Source organism: Sarcophilus harrisii, chromosome 2 (assembly GCF_902635505.1).
Source record: "Sarcophilus harrisii chromosome 2, mSarHar1.11, whole genome shotgun sequence".
Lineage (NCBI taxonomy): Eukaryota > Metazoa > Chordata > Mammalia > Dasyuromorphia > Dasyuridae > Sarcophilus > Sarcophilus harrisii.
Genome location: NC_045427.1, coordinates 616,873,418 through 616,896,837, shown reverse-complemented (window position 1 = coordinate 616,896,837; position 23,420 = coordinate 616,873,418). Strand labels below are relative to the sequence as shown.

The following is a 23,420-nucleotide window of genomic DNA, read 5'->3' as shown; positions in this document are numbered from 1 at the left end:
ATGAGGAATGAGAAAAGATCATTAGATTTAATAGTTGAGACATCACAGGAAGCATCAGACTTAGGAAAGACTTTTGTGAATGATATTGAGAAATACCAGAGTCCTTTCAACGATTCCAAATTATTTGTTTCTGCAAAAGCTCTGCCACATGGCTGAAAATAATGGGTGATCTTTGTATAGTCAAAATTATACATTTACAAAATCACAAATAATCCAAATTTCAATGGTGGCTGTATAGTGGACATAATGAAAAAAAATGCAGTTTTAAAAGTTTTTCTGTTGAGAGGATGAGTGCAATTAGTGGAAAGAGTGCTGGATTTGAAATACCTAAGACTTGGATTCAAATTCTATTTGAAGCTTACTAGATAAATTAGGTCTACTCAGTGCAGTAGTTTGAATGAGGGCTCTGTGAGTTCTAGGAATTTAAAATGGGGAGTCTTGATTAGTATCACCTGCCCACTTCCATTTCATTTTTGGTAGCAAAGTTCTCTCCAAATGAGTGACTGTGTGGTAACTCAGTGTCTACAATAGGGAAGGAAAAAAGAGTGAAGACATACAAGACTTACATATATATTGAGGCAGTTAGATTGCTCAGTAGCTAGAGCACCAATCCTGGAGTCAGGAGGACCTGAGTTAAAATCCAGCCTGAGATATTTATCAGCTGTGTTTCTCTGGGCAAGTCAATCTCAATTGCTAAAAAAGGAAAAGGAGAAGGAGACAGAGAAGGGGAAGGAGAAGGGAAAGGGGAAGGGGAAAGAGAAAGGGAAGGAGGAGAACTAGAAGGAAAAGAGGAAGGAGAAAGAGAAAGGGAGGAGGAAATAGAAGGGGAAAGGAAAGAAAGAGGAAAAGAAGAAGATGATGATGATGACATATATATATTTATATATGATATTTATTAAAAGATATATTGCATATCAGCCAGGGCCTTAGCCATAATGGAGGTAGGAGTGAGATGTTGTGGCCCTTCAAATTTTCATCCAGATTGGAGTGGTGACTGTTTTCTATGGCTTCCCAAGTTTCCCCTTTGGTACACAGAAATTCTTCTTTCTGCCATAGATTAGGGAATACATGCTCCTTTTCAGGGGCTTCAGGATAGCAAAGGAGGACCAAATTTTCTGGTTTTTCCACTTCCAGATTTATGCTTTGGAATCTTTGAGGACTGTAACTGATTGATGGGTGTTATGGGAATTTCCCATCCTGGGTTCCATGAGAACCTAGAGAGAATCTCACTCGTCGTGAGATCTATAAAACTAGAGGTCAAAAAGTGAGTAGCCAGACTGAAAGGAAAAAAAAAATTATTAGCACACTAAGGAAGAATGCTTGGCTAGTAACAGCTTCCACTCCATAGGATATAGATTGGGTTTTTATTGCTTTTTAGGGACACTTATAGTGTATATGGCCAATCGGTGGCATTCTTCAGCAGAATAGAAATGGATAAATATGCAAGCCCTGAGGACACAGAAGTTGCTAAAAGGTCAAGTTTGTTCCAGTGGGAAAATGCATTTTGCAGTGGTTAGTTTTATCAGAATATCTCATGTTGGCAGTAAATCTCTACAATGGTAAAGGACTCCTTCAAGATAGAATCAGCCAAGCTCATCCTGTTATTTCCATTAAGACAGGGAATAAAATACAGCCTAAGGGGAACTATTTACAAAACCCAGTAGCTCTGTTTCTTTGGCCTCTGAGATTACTTTGTCTAGTGAGAAGATGTATCCCCAAGATTTATACTATTCATGCTCATCAATTCCTTGCATATGGAGATTAGAGAAATAGAATTGGAATACTCCATGTATAATCAAAGTTGGCTAACAAGAGGGATGTAGAGGATCTTCTCTATTATTGCAGTGGTTATGGCATCATTTGGATTCAGATAGACAATCATTCATAGAGTTATAATTGGGGAGACAGGGGAGATATTGGCTAATTTTAGTTTTGAAGACAAAAGAAAGAGAGAAGCAATTAAAGCTATACAGGTATACAAGCTAGTGGGTCTTCAACTTTCCAAAGAGCATCTTAATTGCCTAGCCATTATAAAAATATGGCTATGGATTATTTAAAAAGAGAATCAAATATCTTCTTAAAGAGAGGGTTTTCTCTTGAAATTTTATAGAGGAGGAAGTTTTAATATATAAGGATCATCTTAATAGGGAAAAGAGGACTCAAAAATGATCATTATTATTGTTACTAATAATGATACAATTCTTGCCAAATGATAAGACATTATACTGTATTTTCCAAATGTTATGCCAATGATTCTTACAATTCTGAGAGGTAGATGCTATTGTTAACCTCATTTTACAGATGAGGAAATTGAGGCAAATGATTTGCCCAGGGTCACCCATGTAGGAAGCATTTGAAATTAGATTTAAACTCGGGTCTTTCTGACTGCAGTCTAGTGCTCTATCCACAGCACAACTTAGCTGTTCCTTAATACAGATTTTTATAAATATGTATAGTATGTACATATTTTCCAGAAAGCAAAATCAGTTAATTTTAACTCCTCAGAGGAAAGATGGCACTTGAAATTATAAAATTCTAAGATTCTCTTTATACAGATTCTAAGAAGAGTCATAGAAATCTCATAGTATAATTTAAGATATGAATTTCAACATTCATAATTAAATGTATTCTTCAATATCAGCTTTATGATCTCAGACAAGTAACAATTTCTCATTGATTTAGCAACTGTCCTACCTTAGACTTAGTCACTAATTTATATGATCAGCTTGGTAGGGATTTTTCCACAGTAGGAGCCCTCCTCTTCACCATGCTGAAACATAGATCCTTCTTGTATTCTCATTACTTTGTCAATTTCTTTTGTATTTAAGCTTGGTTTTATTTCTATAAAAAAGTATTTATAGGTGTATTCAGATAGTTTCTATGTATGCCTTTGGTGGAAGACTCCAAAGTGTTTTATATATTCTGTAGTCATTTTTGATGGAAGTTCACTTTCTATTTCTTTGTTGCTAATATACACGTATATATATGTGTATGTATATAAATGTATACATATATACACACAAACATACATATGACTGCTGATTTACCATTTATTTTATATTATATATATTATTGCTGTTATTTTAATTAATTATTTTAGTTAACTCTTTAGTTCTTTGGATAGACTACCATATCATTCTTTAAAAAATCATTTTGTTTTCTTTTTGCCTATATCTTCTCTCACTTTCTTTTTATTTTGTTGCTATGCAGTATTTAAATTTTTTTTAACATTTTTATTTAAAGTTTTAAGTTGCAAATTTTATTCCTCCTTCTCTCTCTCTCCTCTCCCTTCCTGAGATGGTAATCAATCAGATATAAGTTCTACCTGTGCAATTATGTAAAACATTTCCATATTAGTCATTCTGTATAAGAAGACTCAAATAAAAGAGGAAAAAATGAAAGACAGAAATTAAAAATAGCGTGCTTCAATCTGTATTCAATCAATGTCAGTAGTTTCTTTGAGGGAAGATAATATGCTTCATCATTAGTTCTTTTGAGATTGTCTTGGATCATTATATTGCTGAGAATAGCTAAGTTACTCACATTTTCATTGGACAATATGATTATTAGTGTGCACAACATTTTCCTGGTTTGGTTCACTTTAGTATGCATTAGTTCATGTTAGTCTTTCTAGGTTTTCTGAAATCATCCTACTTGTCTTTTCTTATAGCACAATAATATTCCACCTCAATCATATATCAGAGCTTGTTTAGCCATTCCCCAATTGATGGGCATCCCTTTGAATTCTAATTCCTGGCCTTCACAAAAAAAGCTGCTCTAAATATTTTGGTATAAATATGTCCTTTCCCCACTTTTTTGGATGATTTTGGGATATAAATCTAGTAGCAGTATTGCTGGATCAAAGGGTATACAGTTTGACAGCTTTTTGGGCATAGTTTAAATTGCTCTCCAGAATGGTTGGATCAATTTACAACTCTACCAACAATGCATTAGTGTTCCAGTTTTCCCACACTCCAAATCTAACATTTTTCTTTTCTTTTTCTTTTTCTTCTTTGTCATATTAGTTACTCTGATAGGTTTAAGGGGGTATCTCAGAATTACTTTGTTAGTTTTCCAGTCTTCTAGTTACTGAAAAGCCTCCATTAAAAAGTTCTGAAAATTCAAGAATGAGATAACACACAGCTCTGCCAATGTACCTCTCCATACAAAGACAAAGATTGTTGACATATGCTGTTGGTACAATTGGATCTGGACTAGCATATATGACTCTAATGCTTGCTTGTGATGAAGAGTCTGCTAATTCTTAGAGTTGGGGAGAGACAGTCTTGAAAATCCTTGTCTCTTTCTTTTCTCTCTAATCTTCCTTTTATGTACCCAAGGTTTTACTATGCTTTCTGAAACACCTTCAGGTTCATTATCTCATCTGATTTTCCTAACCAGAGAAGTAGCACAGTGGTTATGCAAGTGTGGGAAGCATGAAGATCTGCTTCAAGTCCTGACTGATACCTGCTGGTGTATAGTCACATGCAGATTACTGAACTGCTTTGCGCACTAGGCCACTAAACCTATAAGGTAACAGTTTCTTCTGCATTGGACTTTTTTTTTTACTGATGAAATCGTAGATTTAAACAAAAAAGTTTTAAAACCTAGAAATTCTGAACTTCATTTAATTGCTGGAGAAATAAATAGAGATCCAGGAAGAGAAATGACTTGTTTAAGAACATACATAAAGCAAATATTTGAATCATAATTGAAACTAGGGTCTATGGATCCTCAGCCATTCTCCAGGATGTCTGACAAACACATAAAGACCCAGAAGATCAACCTCCCTCTTTCGCTTTCTTCTTGTCTTTAACTAATGAAAGGAGAAGATCTGCATCTCTCTTGTGTTGATTCAATCCTTCCTTTTCATCCTAATCTCACCAAGAGCTCCATTTTAAAGCAGCTGTGAGAGTGAAGCATCAAGGCCCATCTGGTAGGGCCTCAGCCAGACAATTAGCCCTTATTCCTGGGAGAGAATCTTTTCAGTGTCTCCCTCCCCCAGAAAATTTCCTTTCAGGACCCAGAACTGTGTGGGTGGGCTAAGAGAGGAGCTGGAGAGTGGGAGTGGAAGGGGCAGAAGGGTGATTTACCCTGGTGACTGAAATCTGACAGTCTGTATGCTAAGTGAATACCATTTAAAATGAAAGAAGGAAAAAAAACAGACAAGTGCTTGCCACATAGTCTTTCTCTATGTATCTTTGTGTGTCCACCAACCCCTGCTCTCTATCTTTTCTCTTCTCTCTGTTCTTATGTTTTTCAGTTTCTGTCTCACTATCTCCACCCAGTGTTTCTATCTGGCTCTGTCCTCCCATAGTTCCTCATCTTCTCTGTCACCATTTCTGCCCCCTCGGTCACCCAGCTTGTTGTATATGTCTCCCAGAAATGGGCTATTTCTCACTGTTACTAAAGAAAATCAGAGCTGGAATGAAGTTTAGAGATTATTTCATTTATTTTCCTTATTTTATAGATGGGGAATGGAGAGATCTCTTCCTCTCTTCCTTTTTTTCTCTCCCTCTCCCTTCTTCCCTCTTTCTTTCTCTCCCTCCTTCCCTCTCTATGCCTTCCTCTTCTTCCTCTTCCTTCTTGTTCTTGTCCTACTCTCTCTCGCTTTTCCTCTGTCTCTTTCTTTCTGTCTTTGTCTCTCTTACTGTCTCACTGTCTCTGTCTCTTTCTCTTTCCCTTCCTTCTTCCCTTTCTCTCTCTCTGTCTCTCTCTCTCGCTCTCCTTGTCTCCCTCTCATTCTCCCCGCCTCTCTCTCTCTCTGTCTCTGTCTCTCTCTCTCTCCTCTCTCTCTCTGTCTCTGTCTCCCTCTCTCTGTCTCTTTCTCTCTGTCTCTCTCTGTCTCTGTCTCTGTCTCTCTCTCTCTGTCTCTGTCTCTGCCTCTGTCTCTGCTCTCTCCCTTTCCTGACTGACTGGTCTGTTGTAGGTGTCACCGCCTCGCGCCTCCCTGGCTCCGGCTCCCTCGCATTTGCGCCCCCCCCCCCCCCCCCCTTTTCGCTGCCGCTTCTCCTCCCCCCGCTCCTCGTCACCGGCTCTCCCGCACTCCTTCCTTCCCTCCGGCATCCCCTCGCGCTCGCGGCCTCCGCCCCGCATCGCCCCCTGCTGGCCCGCCTGGGTCCTGCAAGCCCTTGCCGCAGCACCTCGGACAGCGCCGTGGGGGCCGCGGCAGCCTGTTGGCCGCTCTCTCGCGACAACCCGGAGAGTGGAGCTGGACTCTGAGCCCATTGGGGGAGGGTGCGGCGCGCGGAGGGGGAGGGGGACTCTCGCGAGAGGCCCTGCTGCAGGAGGGGGCGGCGGCGGCGGCGGTGCTGCTGCGGGAGCGGGAGCGCGAGGAGGAGCCGGCTCGCGGGCGCGCGCTTGCCCCCTCCCAGCCCCGAAGCCTGGCGCGGAGGGGCTGCACCATTCCGAGGGCAGCGTCCGCTCTGCCTGGCGGGCCGAGCGCTGCACCGCGCCGCGCGGCGGCTCACAGATTTTCTCCCCCCCTGCCCCCAGTCTCCGGCTGCGGAGCGGCCCTCGGGTGGGTGAGTGGTGGGCCCGGGCCTCGGGCGGGGGGAGGGGGAGGGAGAGGGGGAGGGGGGCCCGGCCGGCCGCCGCTGTCCCTCGCCCCAGAGATCCGGGATTACGGCTCCGGTCTTGGAGCTTCAGGCTCTGCTGCAGAGGACGGGGCGCGGACGCACCGGACCCCCTGGGCTGGGGGGCTGAGCCCCTCCTGCTGCCTTCCGCGTTGCGCCCTTTACCTGCAGAGGCGGCGAGGAGGGCCGAGGTGACCTTCGGCAGGCTTGGGGGGGCGTCCCTTGCAGGGGGGAGGCGCGGCTTCTGCTGCAGGTGGGGAGGCCGCAGGAGCCCGCAGGTTAGGGCGCCACCCGAGGCCCCGGCGCAGCCCCCTCTCCCTCCATCCTTCCCTCATCTTCCTCTCTCGGCGCTACCCCCTCCCCCTTCCATTGACGTAAGGCTGCAGGACCTGATGCCATTGAGTTTCCAGCTCCTGAGAATCCACCTTCTCGGCCCTGCCTGCTCTGATATTCCCTCCTTCTATCACCTTCCCTGCCGTGGGCGGGCGCGGGAGAAGGGGTCCGGGCGGGGGAGAGGGGGTCCGGGTGGGGGAGAAGGGGGTCCCGCGGGGGAGAAGGGGTCCGGGCGGGGGAGAGGGGATCCCGCGGGGGAGAAGGGGGTCCGGGCGGGGGAGGGGGGTCCGGGCGGGGGAGAAGGGGGTCCCGAGGGGGAGAAGGGGGTCCCGCGGGGGAGGGGGGTCCGGGCGGGGGAGAAGGGGGTCTGGCGGGGCCGTTCTCCAGGCCGGTCTGGGGCTTGCCCGCGGAATCCCGCACGGCTTTTAATCCCGAGCCTCAGCCTGACAGGTTGCGGGGGATAGAAGGCGGACACGGCCAGGGCCGGGCCCGGCTCGGGAGCTCCCGTGCGAGTGCTTGGGGAGGAGGAGAAGGGGGTCCCCAGGGGGAGAAGGGGGTCCCGAGGGGGAGAAGGGGGTCCGGGCGGGGGAGGGGGGTCCGGGCGCGGGAGAAGGGGGTCCCGAGGGGGGGAAGGGGGTCCCGCGGGGGAGGGGGGTCCGGGCGGGGGAGAAGGGGGTCTGGCGGGGCCGTTCTCCAGGCCGGTCTGGGGCTTGCCCGCGGAATCCCGCACGGCTTTTAATCCCGAGCCTCAGCCTGACAGGTTGCGGGGGATAGAAGGCGGACACGGCCAGGGCCGGGCCCGGCTCGGGAGCTCCCGTGCGAGTGCTTGGGGTGGCGAAGTCCTGGGCGCCCCCGTAGGGTCCCGGGCATCTCGCTTGTCGGTGTTTGGAGAAACCTTTAGGAAGTGACTGTGCGCCCCCAGGCTGGGCTAGGCCGCCCGGGGGGAGAGGAGCCGGGGAGCGGGCGCCGTCGGGTCTGCTGCGTGCCCTGGGAAAGGGCACGGAGCCGAAATCGGGACCTGGACTCCAGTCCCCTGCCTGTCTGCTGTTACCTGGGTGACCTTGGATAAGGGACTTAATCCCTTTGAGCCCGTTTCCTTCTGCGTACAATTTTGGGGCCGAACTAGATTAGCTCTCTTCTGATCCCCTAGGGAGCTCAGTTAGTGGGGACGATGGGACACCCCGATGAGAAAGTCACTGGGATCCCTCTGGGCTGGCCTGGGCCTTGGCTCTGAGCTACGTGCCGGAGAACCAGGTACATGGCTTCCCTGATTGGGGGTGGGGGAGAACATCCCGAAGTGGGATGTGGCGGCTTTGGATGGGAGAACCCAAGCTACCTAGGCAAGGCTCGGCGTCTTTGGGATTTGAATATAAAAGGGGGAGCACATACTTAGCAAAGCTTGAGCCTTGAGACTTGGGGCTTAGGGCTCCTGGATTGCTTTTCTTACCGAGAGCAACAAATTGCTTCCACTCTCCTGTGCCCAGGCTTTCCCTAGACAATTGCAGCCCCCATCACTTTTCATGGGGGATATGGAACAGTGTGCAGGATAATGGATATAAAGTGTTTTGACCTCTTTGGAGAGAGCTTGTAAGTTAATTCTTCCCTCTGGTTTTCTATTCTGTAATTCCTTCCGGGAAACTCATCTTCCTTACCCCCAGTACCTTTTCCTCTGCTTATGGAGTCAGAGCTTAGAAGGCCTTTAGAGACCATCTAGTCTAATAGATTAGACTAGATGGTCTGATACCCTGATTTCACAGAGAAGGAAACTAAAGGCCAGTGAAGGGAATGACATTTTTCCAAGGTCATAGACTTAGTAAATAGCACAGCTAGAAAGAGAATCCAGGTCTCCTGATTCCCAGAGCAGGCTCTTTCCTCTGCACTATAGCTCCATTTCCCCATGATGATGTCCCAGAAGGCATTTTCTCAGAGCTCCGTGAAGCAACAGTGTCAGGAGCCACATAGAATCAAAGTATCAGAGTTGCAAAGAGGCTCAGAGATCATCCATCTCCACCTGAGCAGAAATCCTGCCTACACCATCCTCAACAAGTGAACATTCAGACTTTGCTTGAAGACTTCAGGTGACAAAGAAGTCACTTCCATATTTAGCAGCTCATTCCATGTTAGGATCATTCTTTCTTGCATTGACCTGAAATTCTGTTCTCTCTAGCCAAGTGTGACAAGTCTAAACCCTCAGCCCTACATATTCTTGTAGAGTGGGGTGGGGAACGTCCAGCCTGAATAAGACCAAACAAAAGCATTAGCTAAGGCAACTACAGGCAATGGTGAGCTAAAGCCTAAGTAGAACACTTTTGTGTGATCTGTGAATGATGTTATAAAATCCAAATGGCTCTTGGCAGAAAAGAGGTTCCCCACTTCTGTTGTAGACAGTAAACATAACTCTCCCTAGCCCATCCTTTTGCTCTAGTTTTTCTTCAGGTCAGATAGCCCCTAACTCTTTTATTCCATTCTCCTTGACATGTTTTCAAGTCCATTCCCAGTTCTGATTGTCCTCCCCTGGACAGCTTCTAGCTTATCAATATCCTTTCTGAAATGTGAGACCCAGAACTGAATGTAGCTTGACTAGGGAAGAAAAGTCTCAGAGTGACAGATTAATGCTTGATGTATGGGAGAAACCTTCCTAATGGTTAGAACCAAGGGCTTCCTAAGAAATGACTATTCTTTCTCAGGAGAGTCAAGTCAAGAAGCAATTTTAAGAAAAGGTTGGAAGGTCACTTACTGATATTGTAGAAAAGGGATTCCTGTAAAGGTACAGGTTGGGTTGGGTGAATTCTGAGGCTCTTTCAAAATTAGCAATTCTGGATATAGCAGGATGGTGACTTTTTTTTTTCTTCTGATATCTTAAAGTAATCTAAGATCTTATTACCCTTTTTGGAAGTCATATTATATAGTTTACTCTCTGAATTTAAAGTTCATTGTAGAAGTAACTTTTCCTATTTAACTTTCACCATTTGAATAAGTTGGGGACAACTAAGTTGTCTCAGTGGATAGAGTGCTGGGTCTGCAGCTGGGAAGACTTCCCTTCCTAAGTGTAAATCCAACTATTCGATCCTGGGCAAGTCACTTAATTCTATTTGTCTCAGTTTCTTCATCTGTAAGATGAGCTGGAGAAGGAAATGGCAAACTACTCCAATATCTTTACCAAGAAAATCCTAAATGGGGTCATGAAGAGTTGGTCATGACTGATAACAAGTGAAAAACAAAAGCAATAGCTGAGGGGAAAAAAAAAAAAAAAAAAAAAAATATATATATATATATATATATATATATATATATATATATAATTTTTCTCCTCTCTTCTACCCCTAAAAGATGCTGATAATGCTCAATAACTCTTTTTTTTTTCAATCTAGATTAGATTCCAGGACTCCTAATACTTGGCCATCTAGTCCCACTTTAATTGGGAACATATGCAGCTTTCATGTTCCTCTAGCACTGCTTTTCCAGGGCTAGGTGCAGCTACTTAGAATCTAGAAATTTGCTTTTCCACCACTGCCCCAATTGCTACAACCTTTCGGACCAAGATACTGCAACCTTTGGAGCTAAAGGGGAGATGGCCAGTTAGATTAATGCTCAGAAAAGGGGGGGAAAGTTTAAGAGCTGGACTCTTCAACTCCTTGCTTTCTGCAGGGTATCAACAAAAAGAAGTGGCTCTGATCTATTAATGTGGTTGTTTTTGTCAACATGTGGTGTCAATAATCAATAGTGAATCAGTTCACCCTCAGCAAGAAAAAATTCAAAGGCTCATCACAATATATGTTCTTCAAATTAATCAGAGAACTCATTAATGCAAGTTGGTGGGAGAGCAATCATTGTTGATGTCATTTACAATAAGCATTTATGGAGCATCTTACTCTGTACTAGGTACTAGGAATATAAAGGATATAAACTAGGGTCCTTTTCTTCTGGGAGAATTGTTAGGGAGGGTAAAAAAGAGGAAGAGTCCACAGTGCAAGATGACTTGAGAGCATTAGAATAGAAGATCTCCAAGTTCTTTCCAGGTTGAAATTCCATGATTCTCTAAGTAGCAAATGAGTGTTTAGACAAGTAGGAATAAATCAGTCAATGTGGACCAGGTTGTTCTTACCGGGCTTCCTAAAAGGAGAGGGGATTTGAGGTAGATCGTAAAGGATTGGTGGGACTTATACAATCAGAGACAAGAAGTTAGAAAGAGCATTTTAGTTATGATGAGAAGAGCAAATACTGTTTCTGTTTTTGTCTTTGTATTAAATCAATGAATAGTGTAACAGGATCAGAGACACAAGGAAGTCATGGTAAGGAATAGTGAATAGAATGGTCTCAATAGGACAGAAGGTCATTTCTGGAAGTAATATGAAGTTAGTGATGAAGGAAACAAAAATAAGATGGGAATAACATTCATTAAGTATTCTTTATGTGTAATGCACTGTATAAACTTGAGAATTCAAACAGGAAGGCAAGATAGTCCCTACTCCCAAAGAAATAGTTTGTTGATGGAAAACATTGAATGCCAGGTAGAAAAGTTTATATTTGAACTTTATAGGCAATAGAGAGCTACTGTGACTTCTTGAGTATGGCAATGATACCATAGAAACTGTTTTGGGAAGAATATTAATAGATTTCAGGTATCTGGAGTAGGCAATTAGGATGAAGAGGGAGGGGGGATATAAAAAGTGTGATTCAAGGACAATGTGAATATGATCCAACTACAAAATGAGATGATCTGAGAAAGAACAAGATGTGTCCAAGAAAGTAGGAATACTGAGAAGGAGGGTATTATGTCAGTAAAATTTTCTCTGTGTACTTGGGGAGTAGCAGAAGTTTAGATTTCTCTGAGTTGAGTACTTCCAGTTTTACTAATTCATGAGGAGAAGGTGTGAAAAAAAGGCCTGAATTTTAGCATCAGATTTATTCCTGATATGCTTGTATGGTCATGAATGTCTTTTTTTTTGTTCAATATCTTAGTCATCTCCATCTATAAAATGGTCCAATATCTCATCCTGGTCTCCCGGTTTTATAGCACATGAGATGATAGGAGAGTAAGATTCTTTATATTCATTTAATTTAACTTAATAAGTGTTTATTAAATATCTCCAATGTAGTAGAAACTCTGCTAGGTCTTAGGGATTAAAAAATAAAACCCACAATAGTCCCTGCCTTCAAAGGGCTTCCAGTCTGTTGGGGCTAGAGAGTAGGAAACAACATGTAGAAAGATAAACAAATCCAAAATAGTTTCTCATCTCCCAGGGAAAGGCACTAACAGTTGGAAGATGGGGTGGAAGAGCAGGAAGGCCTCACATAGGTAATGGCAGTTGAGTTTTTCCTTTGCGTTTTCTTTGAAGGAAGATGGAAATTCTAAGAGATGAAATTAAGGACTGAGTGTGGACACACAAAGGCACAGAGACATGAGACCTGAAATGTTTTGTTGATGGAATGGAAAACAGATCAGTTTGGACAATTTGGCTTTTAACCTCTTGGAACATAGCTTGGATGTGATTGCCCCTGAGGTTCCTTTCAACTTTTAAATTCTTGGATATGGTGTAGTGGAAAGAAGGAGTATTTGGAATCACAGGACCTGAGTCCAAATTCTGTTTTAAATAGTACCTGGACCTGACTTTAAATAGTTTAAATAGTACCTGAAAGACTAGGCAAGTTATGTAATATCTTTGGGTTCCACTTTCTTCATCTATAACGTGAGATGATTGGACCAAATTACTTCTAAGGTCTCCATAGGACTTTTAGTTTTTATTTTGAGGCAGTGAGATATAATGGAAAATTTTTAGGACTTGGAAGTAAAGGATCTGCCAAATTCTGGCTCTGTCATTTACTGATTTGGTTATCTTAAGGAAATCATTTCCTCTTTCTGGTTTTCAATTTCCTTATCTGCAAAATGAAAGTTATATGAGATGGCTTCTTAGATTCCATTCAACTCTAAATCTATGCTCAAAACCTAGGGAGGATTAGATTTGTTATTAATAATTAACAAGGTCATATAATGTCCCTAAAAGATGGTCATTCATTCCTTTTCACACACTTGGGGAAAAGTGGATTGCCATTTCCCCTTCCTTAAATCCTTCCTCTCTATCCCCATTTTATAGATGAAAAGACTGAGACCCATTGAGGCTATACCTGGATTCTCTGGAGTCCTTTTCTTTCTCCTTACCTCTGATGCATTCCCAGAGATCTCCTGTCTGAGACCTTCCTTTCTTGATTGGTGACCCCATTTTGCTATCATTTTAGAATAAAAAATCCTAAATATCTTACCTATATTACCTATATTTCTTGTCTGCTGCATGACTACTTCAAGAAAATATTGCCCTGAGAGACCTCTGCTCTACAGATGTCCTTCCTTTCCTTCTCTTCAAGGTATAAACTGCCTTGTCTTTTTGCATTTGTATTCTCAGCATTTAGCACAGGGCCTAGTATACAATGTAGTATACAATAGTATTCAATAAGTACTAAATAAATATTGTCTATCTGTCTCCATCCATCCATCCATCCTTCCGCCCTTCTATCCATCTCCTACTCTCATGTCCTTGCTAAGCCATATTTTTCTGTATGTTGTTCTTAATACACAAAGATGATATTTTTTGAGTTATATATCCAAGGGTAGAAATGGGCTCTATTGAGTCTTTCTTCTTCTGATTAGTGGGAGACACTTAGAGGACAAATTGTTCTGAGAGTGGGGTTAGGAATCACTCTTTAATGGTAGACTTTTGCTCATGGACAGGTTTGGAAGGTCAGTCTGTGACTAGAAGTAGGAGGTCAATTTTTGGCCAGGTTTATGAGAACTTGTAACTGTGTTCAAGAGGTCATTCTGGCTAGGGTGAGAGGTCAGTCTGTGGTTGAGTCTGTGATCAAAGTTAGGACACCAGTCTGAAGTCGTAATTTAAGGACCTTTCTTTGGCTAGCTATAGGGATCAGTGTATGTCCAAAATTAGAGCTCATCAGTAGTCAAGATTTGATACTCATCCTATGACCAATGCTAGGGTTCAGTCTTAGAGCATCAGCCCAATCTGGGGGCGGGGTCAGTCTGTTAGGGGAAAACCCTTGACCATGTGTCTTCCTCCTGTATGGAACTCCCCCTACTATTCCTTTTGACAGTATGGGGTCTTGGCTAATAGGATCATAGAACTTAGAGCTGGAAGAGATCTAGGATCATCCTTCTCATTAAAAAATAAACATTGTGCACAAGAACAGCAATATTGTAACAGTGATCAACTGTAAAAGACTTAGTTACTGTGATCAAGACAAGAAACCAAGACAATTCCAAAGTATCCATGATGAAAAATGCTGTTAACTTCCAGAGAGCTAAAGTCTTGAGTCCAGATTAAAGGACTATTTTTTTCCCTTCCTCTCTCCTTCCTTCCCTCTCTCCCTCCCTCTATTCCTTTCTCCTTTTTTCTTCCTTCCTTCTTTTCTTTCTGTCTCTGTCTCTTCCTCTCTCTCCCTCATTCTGTCCCTCCCTTGTTTCTTCCTTCTTCTTCTTCCTCTTCTTTCTCTTCTTCCTCTTCTTCTTCTTCTTCTTCTCTCTCTCTCTCCCTCCCTTCCTCCCTTCTTCCTTTCCATCTTTCCTTTCTCCTACCCCTGCAACATGGCTATTATGGAAAAATTTTTTAAAGTGAGGAAACATCTACACAGAGAAAGAAATATGACCGAGATCTTAAAGTTTAATATGCTTGGAATACAGAGAGAACATTGGGTGGAAAGGGTTAGATACTTGGAATGCTCAGGTTGGTAGAATATGAAACTATGTATTTTTGTCAGGAGATGGAGTGGGATAATTGGGCAAGACTTGCAGAAGGAGACAAGAGAGTTAGCGCTTCCCTGATCTGAATATGTGGATCACTAATCTGCAGGTCCTTTGCTTGTAGCCCCAACTTCTCTCTTGTGAGGATGGAGGATATTAGCATTGGAGTCAAGATTTTCTCATTGTTTATCCCTAGATACCATTCCTCCAACGATTCTCAGGGAGGAAGTTCAAGGTTCTGACTTCCTGGCCTCAGCTGCAGGTAGTATTTCTCAGAAGATGAGTACAAGGGGCCAAAGGAATACTGCCATACCATGCTGTAATCCTGGCTTCCCTCTGTTCTGTCTTTCAGCTCAGGACCAAGAAGACGTGGATAGATCCGTGGCTGCACCTGAGTGTCAAGGACTGATATCACAATGGCAGGTAAGGAGGGATGCTGAGGATGTAAAGGGGATATTTTTTGGGGATCAGAATGGAAGTAGTGGGTAGACTGGCTTAAATACCCAAACTGAATCCTGACATTCCATTGAGGATAGAATAAGAATCTTAGCTGTGCAAGGAACTTTAACTATCTCACCCAATGCAATGATTTCTTATTCAGCTGTCCTGATTGGAGCTGCTCTAATACTTCCAATGATGGGCAAGCCTGTTTCATTATTGTCCCATGCTATTTTTTGAAAATGCTTCTTTAGACTGAGTTGAAATTCACCTCTATGCATTTTATGAGATCATAATGCTCAAAGGACTTTTAGTAATTGATTAGACTGGGGATGGGTGGGTGGGGTGGAACCTTTTTTTCTGTCAAGGGTCATTTGAATATTTATAATATCATTTACAGGCCATGCAAAATTATTACCTTAAAATTAGCCTTCTATATTTGGTCAAACATTTAATTAACTCACCCTAATATGATGGCTAGAACTGCGATTACCTTGGCAGGGCCAGACCAAATGATTTCACATGCCTTAAAGTATGACCCATAGGCCAGATGTTTCTCATCTCTGGTTTAGACCAAACCCTTCATTTTCTGGATGAGGAAATTAAAGTTAATTGACTTCATCAATAAATCATTATTGGGCATAGGTAATAAGGAACAGAGGAGAGATCTGAATACAGACTATTGTGGTCAAATTAGAAGGAAAGCAGGAAACTAAGGGGTACTATATAATTTACCCCTTAGTTTCCTGCTTTCCTTCTAATTTCTCTGATAAACACTTCATTTTTCAAATATGTAGAGAATTGGGTCAAATTTATAAAAATAAGAGCCATTCCCCAATTGATAAATCCTCAGAGGAGATGAATGGCAGGTAAGCAGCTTTCAGAATAAGAAGTTAAAACTGTTAATAGTCATATAAAAAATGCAGGAAATCACTATTGATGAGAGGAATGTGAATTAAAACAACACTGAGATACCACCTTGCACTTATCAAATTGCCTAACAAAAGGGAAAAGGACATGTGTATATATACATATATATTTTTGTGTATGTATGTATGTATGTATATATATATATAATTTATAGCAGCTCTTTTTTTATGGTGTCACAGAAGTAGAAACTGAAGGAATGCCTATCAACTAGAGAATGGCTGAACAAGTTGTATATGATTGTGATGCAGTACTCTTGTGCAATAAGCAATGGTGAACAGGATGGTTTCAGACAAACTTAGGAAGAACTGATGCAAAAGAAATTGAGCAGAACCAAGAGAATATTGTATACAATAATAGAAATATTGTAACAATGATTACTTGTAAAAGACCGTCTGATTAATGCCAAAGACAATTCTAAAATAACCACGATAAAAAACAAATGCTATCCACCTCCAGCAAGAGAATTGATGAACTCTTGAGTGGAAACTGAAAATGCTATTTTCATTTGATTTTTCTTGCTTTTTTTTTGCAACATGGTTAATATAGAAATATGTTTTACTTGATGTCACATGTGTAATGGCTATAATTTACATGGCTTCTTAATGGATGGGGAAAGGGCTGGATAGAAGGAGAGAATTTGGAACTCAAAATTAAAAATGAATCAATGCTAAAAATAAATTGATAAATGAAACAACAAATAAAGATTAATTTTCTCTCAAAAAGGAAAAGGAAAATGTATTCTTTGGTCTTGTCTGTTTAGACTGCTTTGCTCTCTTCGTTGTTCTGAGCCCCAGTTTCCTAACCTAAAGACAACAGAGCATAATAGATACAGAACTGGCCTGCGAGCCAAAGTAACCTGGATTCAGGTCTTTCCTCTGACCCTTACTAGTATTGTGACTCAAGGGAAGTCATCCTTTGAAAGCCCTTGGCAGCTAGAGGTGCCATTCAGCATTGTTGGAGTGAATGCCTCACTTGGTACTCCTTAATAAAATTACAGGTCAAGACCCCATTCCTATCCCTGTGGACCTTTGACTCAGATCTCTTCAATTCAGGAGAAGGTGGGAAGGACACTATCGATTTTAAAGATATCTGAGTTGAGAGATATCTCCAAGAATATCTAATCTAACTCTTACCTCAATAGGGATGCCTTCTAAAGGATATCACTTCTAACTCCCCTATTTGAAGGCCTCCAGGAACAGGAAACTTACTACCTACAAAGTCTTTTTCATTTTTGAATAGCTATAACTTAAGAAGTTTTCAGTTATATTGAGCCTACAATTGCTTCCCTATAACTTCAGTTCATTGTTCCTTCTTTTCTCTGAGGCTGAGAAGAACAAGTAGTTTCTCATTAAATATAAGTTTCCCAAGAGCCAGATTCCTAAAAACTCAGCAGTTCTTGTGACTCAATTTGGCTGCTGACAGATTGGTCTGGCCAGGTCTAAACTCTGATCTCAAGTCATTTCCTTGGTGGAGAAAGAATGAGTACTCTCCAGCATGAATATTCCCATCCTACTGTAGAGATCTTGTCATTCTGACTTACAGGTATTAAGGTCCCCATGGCACAATAGGCTGTCCCCTAAGGAGGATAGTTGAGTTAAAAGCAATCCTGCCTAGAGAAGGGGCCAGTTATGTTCCTCTAATTTTTTTGCCCCTCACTCCCTCAATCATTTACGTGAGCTATTGGAAAAATGGTCAAAGTCCCATATCTAATATTCCCTAGCTCTGTTATCATGGACAAGTCTCTTAATGTAAGTTTCCTCTTTTTAAAAATGGGAATAACAATACCTGTGCTAGGACCAGGAGATCATTATATACTTCAACAACAATACTACATGATGACCAGTTCTGATGGACCTGGCCATCCTCAGCAATGAGATCAACCAAATCATTTCCAATGGAGCACTAATGAACTGAACCAGCTATGCCCAGAGAAAGAACTCTGGGAGATGACTAAAAATCATTACATTGAATTCCCAATCCCTATATTTTTGCCCACCTGCATTTTTTATTTCCTTCACAGGCTAATTGTACAATTATTTCAGAGTCTGATTCTTTTTGTACAGCAAAATAACAGTTTGTTCATGTATACTTATTGTGTATCTAATTTATATTTTAATATATTTAACATCTACTGGTCATCCTGCCATCTGGGGGAGGGGGTGGGGGGTAAGAGGTGAAAAATTGGAACAAGAGGTTTGGCAATTGTTAATGCTGTAAAGTTACCCATACATATAACCTGTAAATAAAAGGCTATTAAATTAAAAACAAAACAAAACAAAACAACAAAAAAAAACAATGCCTGTGCTACCTAATTTTTTTTAAAGCTTTTTATTTTCAAAACATATGCATAGATAATTTTCAACATTCACCCTTGCAAAATCCTATGTTCCAAAAAATTTTTCCTTCCTTTTCCCTTGCCCCTTCCCCTGTATGGCAAGTAATTTGATATATGTTAAATATGTGCAATTTTTCCATACATATTTCTATAATTATCATGCTACACAAGAAAAATCAGATCAAAAAGGAAAAAAAGAGAAAGAAAACAAAATGCAGTATGCTTTCTCTTTCACAGTGTTGTGATACTCAAATGAGACTGCATTTAAAGGATACTATATAAATATTAGTACTACTAGTAGTATTCTTATTTATTTCCTTCTTAGAATCCTTAACTTCCTTCAAGGATGGGGAGAGGAGAAGAGGATGAAAAATGTTAGCTGATACTTAAGATATTCAGTCATGTCAGTCATTTTTTTAATTAAATTAAATTTTTTTGCTGAGGCAATTGGGGTTAAGTGACTTGCCCTCAGTCACACAGCCAGGTAGTAATTTTCAACTATTTGTGATCCATTTGGGGTTTTCTTGGCAAAGATAATGAAATGAGTTGCCATTTTCTTCTCTGGCTCATATTATAAGAAAACTGAGACAAATAGGATTAAGTGACTTGCCCAGGCTCACACAGCTAGTAAGTATCTGAGGCTGAATTTGAACTCAGGATGAGGAGTCTCCCTGACTCCATACCCAGCACCCTTGGGATCCCGTGCATTATGGCACCACTTAGCTGTCCACTGAAGATGATAAAGATTCATACAAAGTGCTAGAGTCTTGATGAAAGAATAAATACATACTAAGGGTTAATAACTAAATAAATGAATGAATAACTCTTCCCTGTTGCCCCAGTGAAGAGTACTTTCTCACTCTCCTGTTATCTTGTATTTATTTATCTGTGTATCACCCTTTCCTCAGAATGAAAAGTCCTGGAAGGCGGGGGTTTTATTCTTTTGTTTTTGTCTTCCTTGGCACTGTTTGTTGAATTGAATTGGTCCATATTTTGCATTTAAGTGATGTAGTGACTTGAGCTTGGCCTGGAGTCAGGAAGGCTTGATTTAGAATCAGGTCTCAGACACTAGCTATATGATCTTAGGCAAGTCACCAACCTCCCAAAAAACTCTAAACCCCAAATCCCCAAAATCTGTTTGTCTCAGTTTCCTCATATGTAAAATGGGGTTAATAATAGTAACTGTTGTTGTTGTGAGGATCAAATAAGACAGTATTATAAAGCACTTAGTATAGTGTTTGGCACGTAGTACATGGTCCATAAACACTAGCTAGCATTATTATTGTAATTATTATTATAATGATTTATATTAAGATCGCAAAGTGCTTTACATATACTATTTCATCTGATCAAGACCTTGACTTACTCGATTTATGTTTCTGCTGCAGAAAAAGTGAACAATTTCCCTCCCCTGCCCAAGTTCATCCCTTTGAAGCCATGTTTCTATCAGGACTTCGAGGCTGAGATCCCCCCTCAGCACCTCACTATGACCAAACGCCTCTATTATCTCTGGATGTGTAAGTATCAGCAGTTTGGGGCAGAAGGGATGGGGGGAGAAGTGCAGGAGATGGAGGGCGTTTGGGGGACCACCCTGAGCACAGGCTTGGTCTCTGAGGATTTCCACCTCCCTAGTCTGCTTGTATTTTGGTCCCTGCTTAGTATCACATGATAACTCACCTCAACTGCCAACTCCAGCCCATGCCTCATAGCCCATCTAGCCATCCACCAAGAAACCCTGGGCTTACCTGGGAAACTTATCCGTTCCATCTGAAACAGTCGCTCTCTAGATTTAACTTCTTCCTAGAGAAAGCTGTCCATTCAGTTTTGGAACCTTGGGGCTGTCCAGCCACTCTACAGGAAAAACAGCCCCACCCAGGATTCTTGCCATTTCCCCAGAGACCCATGTATACCCCCTTTACTTGGCCCCTGAGTTTTATCTTTTACTCTGAGAATAATAAACAAATTACTTTGCTGTGGAAAGGTAATAGAATGCCTTATTAAAATTTTAGCCCCTTGTGGATGAGAACTGACTTTGGGTTTTATATTCCCTCCCCTCTACCTGCCCTGGAGACCTGTAGAGCAATACTCTGTGGGGCCATTTTTTCCCACCTTACCTTTGTTCGTCAGAAGGTTTCCTTTTCTCTGCCTTTGTTTCCACTTTCCATGCTTCAGATTTTCCTTTGGGCCAGCAGGCAGAGGCTTCACTTGTTCCTTTTTCTCTCTGAGCAGTTGGTGGGGAGGAGGAGGAGGAAAAGGAGATGTTCTTCCTAAGGAGGTCTCCTCCCTTCTCCTCTCTTCTCCTTCTCCCTTTGGGTCTCCTTTCTCTTCTATGTAATTTTTTTCTCCCCATCTTATCTTCTCTTTTCCTCCCTTTCTAATGGTAGCAGTTTGGGGAAGCTCTGGAAGTGGTCTCAGACTTCAATGAGTTCAGGACTGACGAATTACGGCTCTACACTATAGAGAAAGTAACTGTTCTAGATGTTTGGCCCGAGAACTGAGTTTTTGTGGATAATTTAACCATGTTTTTGACCAATCAGCCCATCTACCACTGTTCATTTTAGAGAACAGAAGGTGGGGTATGAAACCAGGAATAGAAACATTCCCAAGTTCCTCCCAGCTTGGAACTCACACCTGATTCCCCACCTCTTCCCCAGCTGTGGGCTTTGCTGGAGTGACTGCCCATCATCTGAAGGCAGATTTGCAGATGGCTCCTTGCCATGGTTCTGTAGAAGAAACTGGCTTCCTTCTGTTTTTTGGGTGAAGTCTTTCAGAGACACTTTATTCAGATTATAAGCAAGCTAGTTACAGTAGGGTGGACTGAGGCCATCTCCAGATTCTGAAGAAAGAATGGTGCAGAAGAGCACCCAGAATCAATGAGAGACATCTCTTGGGACTCTTTGAACCTGTTCATGAACTAAGATTCATTTGTTCTTTTCCCTGAATGGCCTCTGTACTCCACACCATCATCTCTGATCTTAGGGGATCACTGACATTTTTGTACATGCAAAAAGTAGGAAAAGGCCAAGTCTTATAAGAAAATGTTTCCTATCCCTCTATTCCAATCCCTATGACACCAAGGTGAAATTATTACATTAATTGGTTATTTCTAAAAAAACCTCATTAAAGCAAGATTATACAATGATCAATTCTGATGGACATGGCTGTTTTCAACAATGAAGTGATTTGGCCAGTTCCAATGGTCTTGTGATAGAGAGAGGACTGTGGGGACTGAGTGTGGATCATAACATAGTATTTTCACTCTTTTGTTGTTTGCCTGCATTTTCTTTCTCATTTTTTTCCTTTTTGATCTGATTTTTCTTGTGCAGCATGATAATTGTGGAACTATGTGTGGAAGAATTGCACATGTTTAACATGTATTGGATTACTTGCCATCTAGGGGAAGGGATGGGAGGGAGAGAGAAAAAAATTTGGAATACAAGGTTTTTCAAAGGTGAGTGTTGAAAATTATCTATGCATATGTTTTGAAAATAAAAAAAACTTTAATTAAAAAAGTCTCATTAAATAGTCACAAGTTGGCTATTTCAAAAACCCATTATCAAACCTAATTGAGGGAGTCTTGTTCTGATATATCTATGAAAGGATTTCTAGTGACATTGAAATGTATTACATATTTGGGTGTCTCCTAAAGTGGTCAGAGAAATTTTCCCTAAAAGAGGAAAGAAAGATATTGTGGTACCTTCATTAAAAGGTTCAGCCAGGCCTCTATCTAAGAGTTACAGCCTCACCTCTCAATAGATGTATTGGTACAAGGCTTCCTCAATTAGGTTTGATTATGTGTTTTTGAAATACTCAACTTGTAGTTATTTAAAGAGATTTAAAAAAAATATCCAATTTATAAATAACTTCACCTTGATGTCTCCCTGACCTTCCCAAGCATCAACATTTTTCTGAAAATGGTAGAAAAATGTGATGTGCATTTTTAGCACTACTAGTAGGTGGCCATCTTCTTTGCCTTGCATAATAGACTGCTGATTTGTTAGAATAAACTTTTATCCAGGATGAAGGTGAGATCATAGGCAATAGATAAACCAGATTTATGTCCCCTAGGGATTCTTTCTCATCCAGAAAATTCCAGGGCTTACAATTAAAGCAAAGTGTAAACTGTGATTCTGGCAGGTCTTGGATTGGTTTCCACGTGTAAGGTAATATATGATAGTCACAGAAAAGAATACATCTTTTGTCCTCAATAGGCTCATAAAAGACCTTTTTAAATGCTTCTAGCTCTTTCCCTGTCTTTTCAATCCTATCTCTCATTCATTTATAACATATTTATAATACATTCCAAACCAAACATCAGTGATTAAATTAAAAATCATAAATGTAAAACAATTGTGGCAGATGAAAGACCCAAGAGACAGAATTTCGGGGTAATTAATTAGTCAGTTAATTACTTGGTCATTGGTTTCTTTTGGTAACCAAAGACACTTAATGGAGACACTGAATGCCTCTGCTAGGAGATATTAATTCTAGTTGCTGGATATTTAAATGGAAAGATGGGTTAAAAGTCTGTTTCTGCTGAGAATGTGACTGGATCATGAAACTGGGCCCCTTCGAGCAATCTGGACTGAGGAATCTATTTCCATTTAGAGTACTCAGATTGGTTTTCTTCTTCATTGGCTGGGTCATCCTAAACTCCATTGGAGGAGTGCTAAGACTTGAGCTCCTAGCCCTGGGGCAGGAATTCCTAGATTACATTTTAAATAGAAGTAATGTCTTCTGTTTGGATGGGTCAGGGCCAAGATTGAGGAGGAGCATATTCTTTGAGGATTTGGGTTATCTCATCTGTCTGTCCTTGAGAGTCTCTAAGTGAAGAAATAAATAGAAAAAGCCTTAATTAACAATTATTGATTGTTAATATAATAGCAAAATAACTTTTCTCACAATTTTATTATGAAATTTTATGCCAAAAATGATTATAAGAAAGAATTAATATGAATATGTTACAGCTGTAGGGTCCTAATTTCTGGGGTACAAATCACTAATTCCAGCATTGACAATACCTATTGTCTAGACAATCCCTTCCACATTTTGTTTCCATTCT

The 23,420-nt window shown here is 41.3% G+C and overlaps 1 protein-coding gene across 3 annotated transcripts in view; it reads left to right on the top strand.

Moving 5' to 3' along the window:
- Window positions 1-6,291: 6,291 nt before the first annotated feature.
- Window positions 6,292-23,420, top strand: part of SCAMP5 (secretory carrier membrane protein 5) — a 28,345-nt gene continuing 11,216 nt past the window's right edge. Inside the window, exons 1-4 of one of the 3 annotated variants that reach the window (XM_031956612.1) lie at window positions 6,292-6,524; window positions 14,852-14,917; window positions 15,008-15,078; window positions 19,747-19,875. In XM_031956612.1, the coding sequence (XP_031812472.1) occupies window positions 15,072-15,078; window positions 19,747-19,875 (136 nt within the window). In that variant the 5' untranslated portion in view covers window positions 6,292-6,524; window positions 14,852-14,917; window positions 15,008-15,071. The remainder of the gene's footprint in view (window positions 6,525-14,851; window positions 14,918-15,007; window positions 15,079-19,746; window positions 19,876-23,420) is intronic. The other 2 variants (XM_031956610.1, XM_031956609.1) reach the window with 2 other exon arrangements.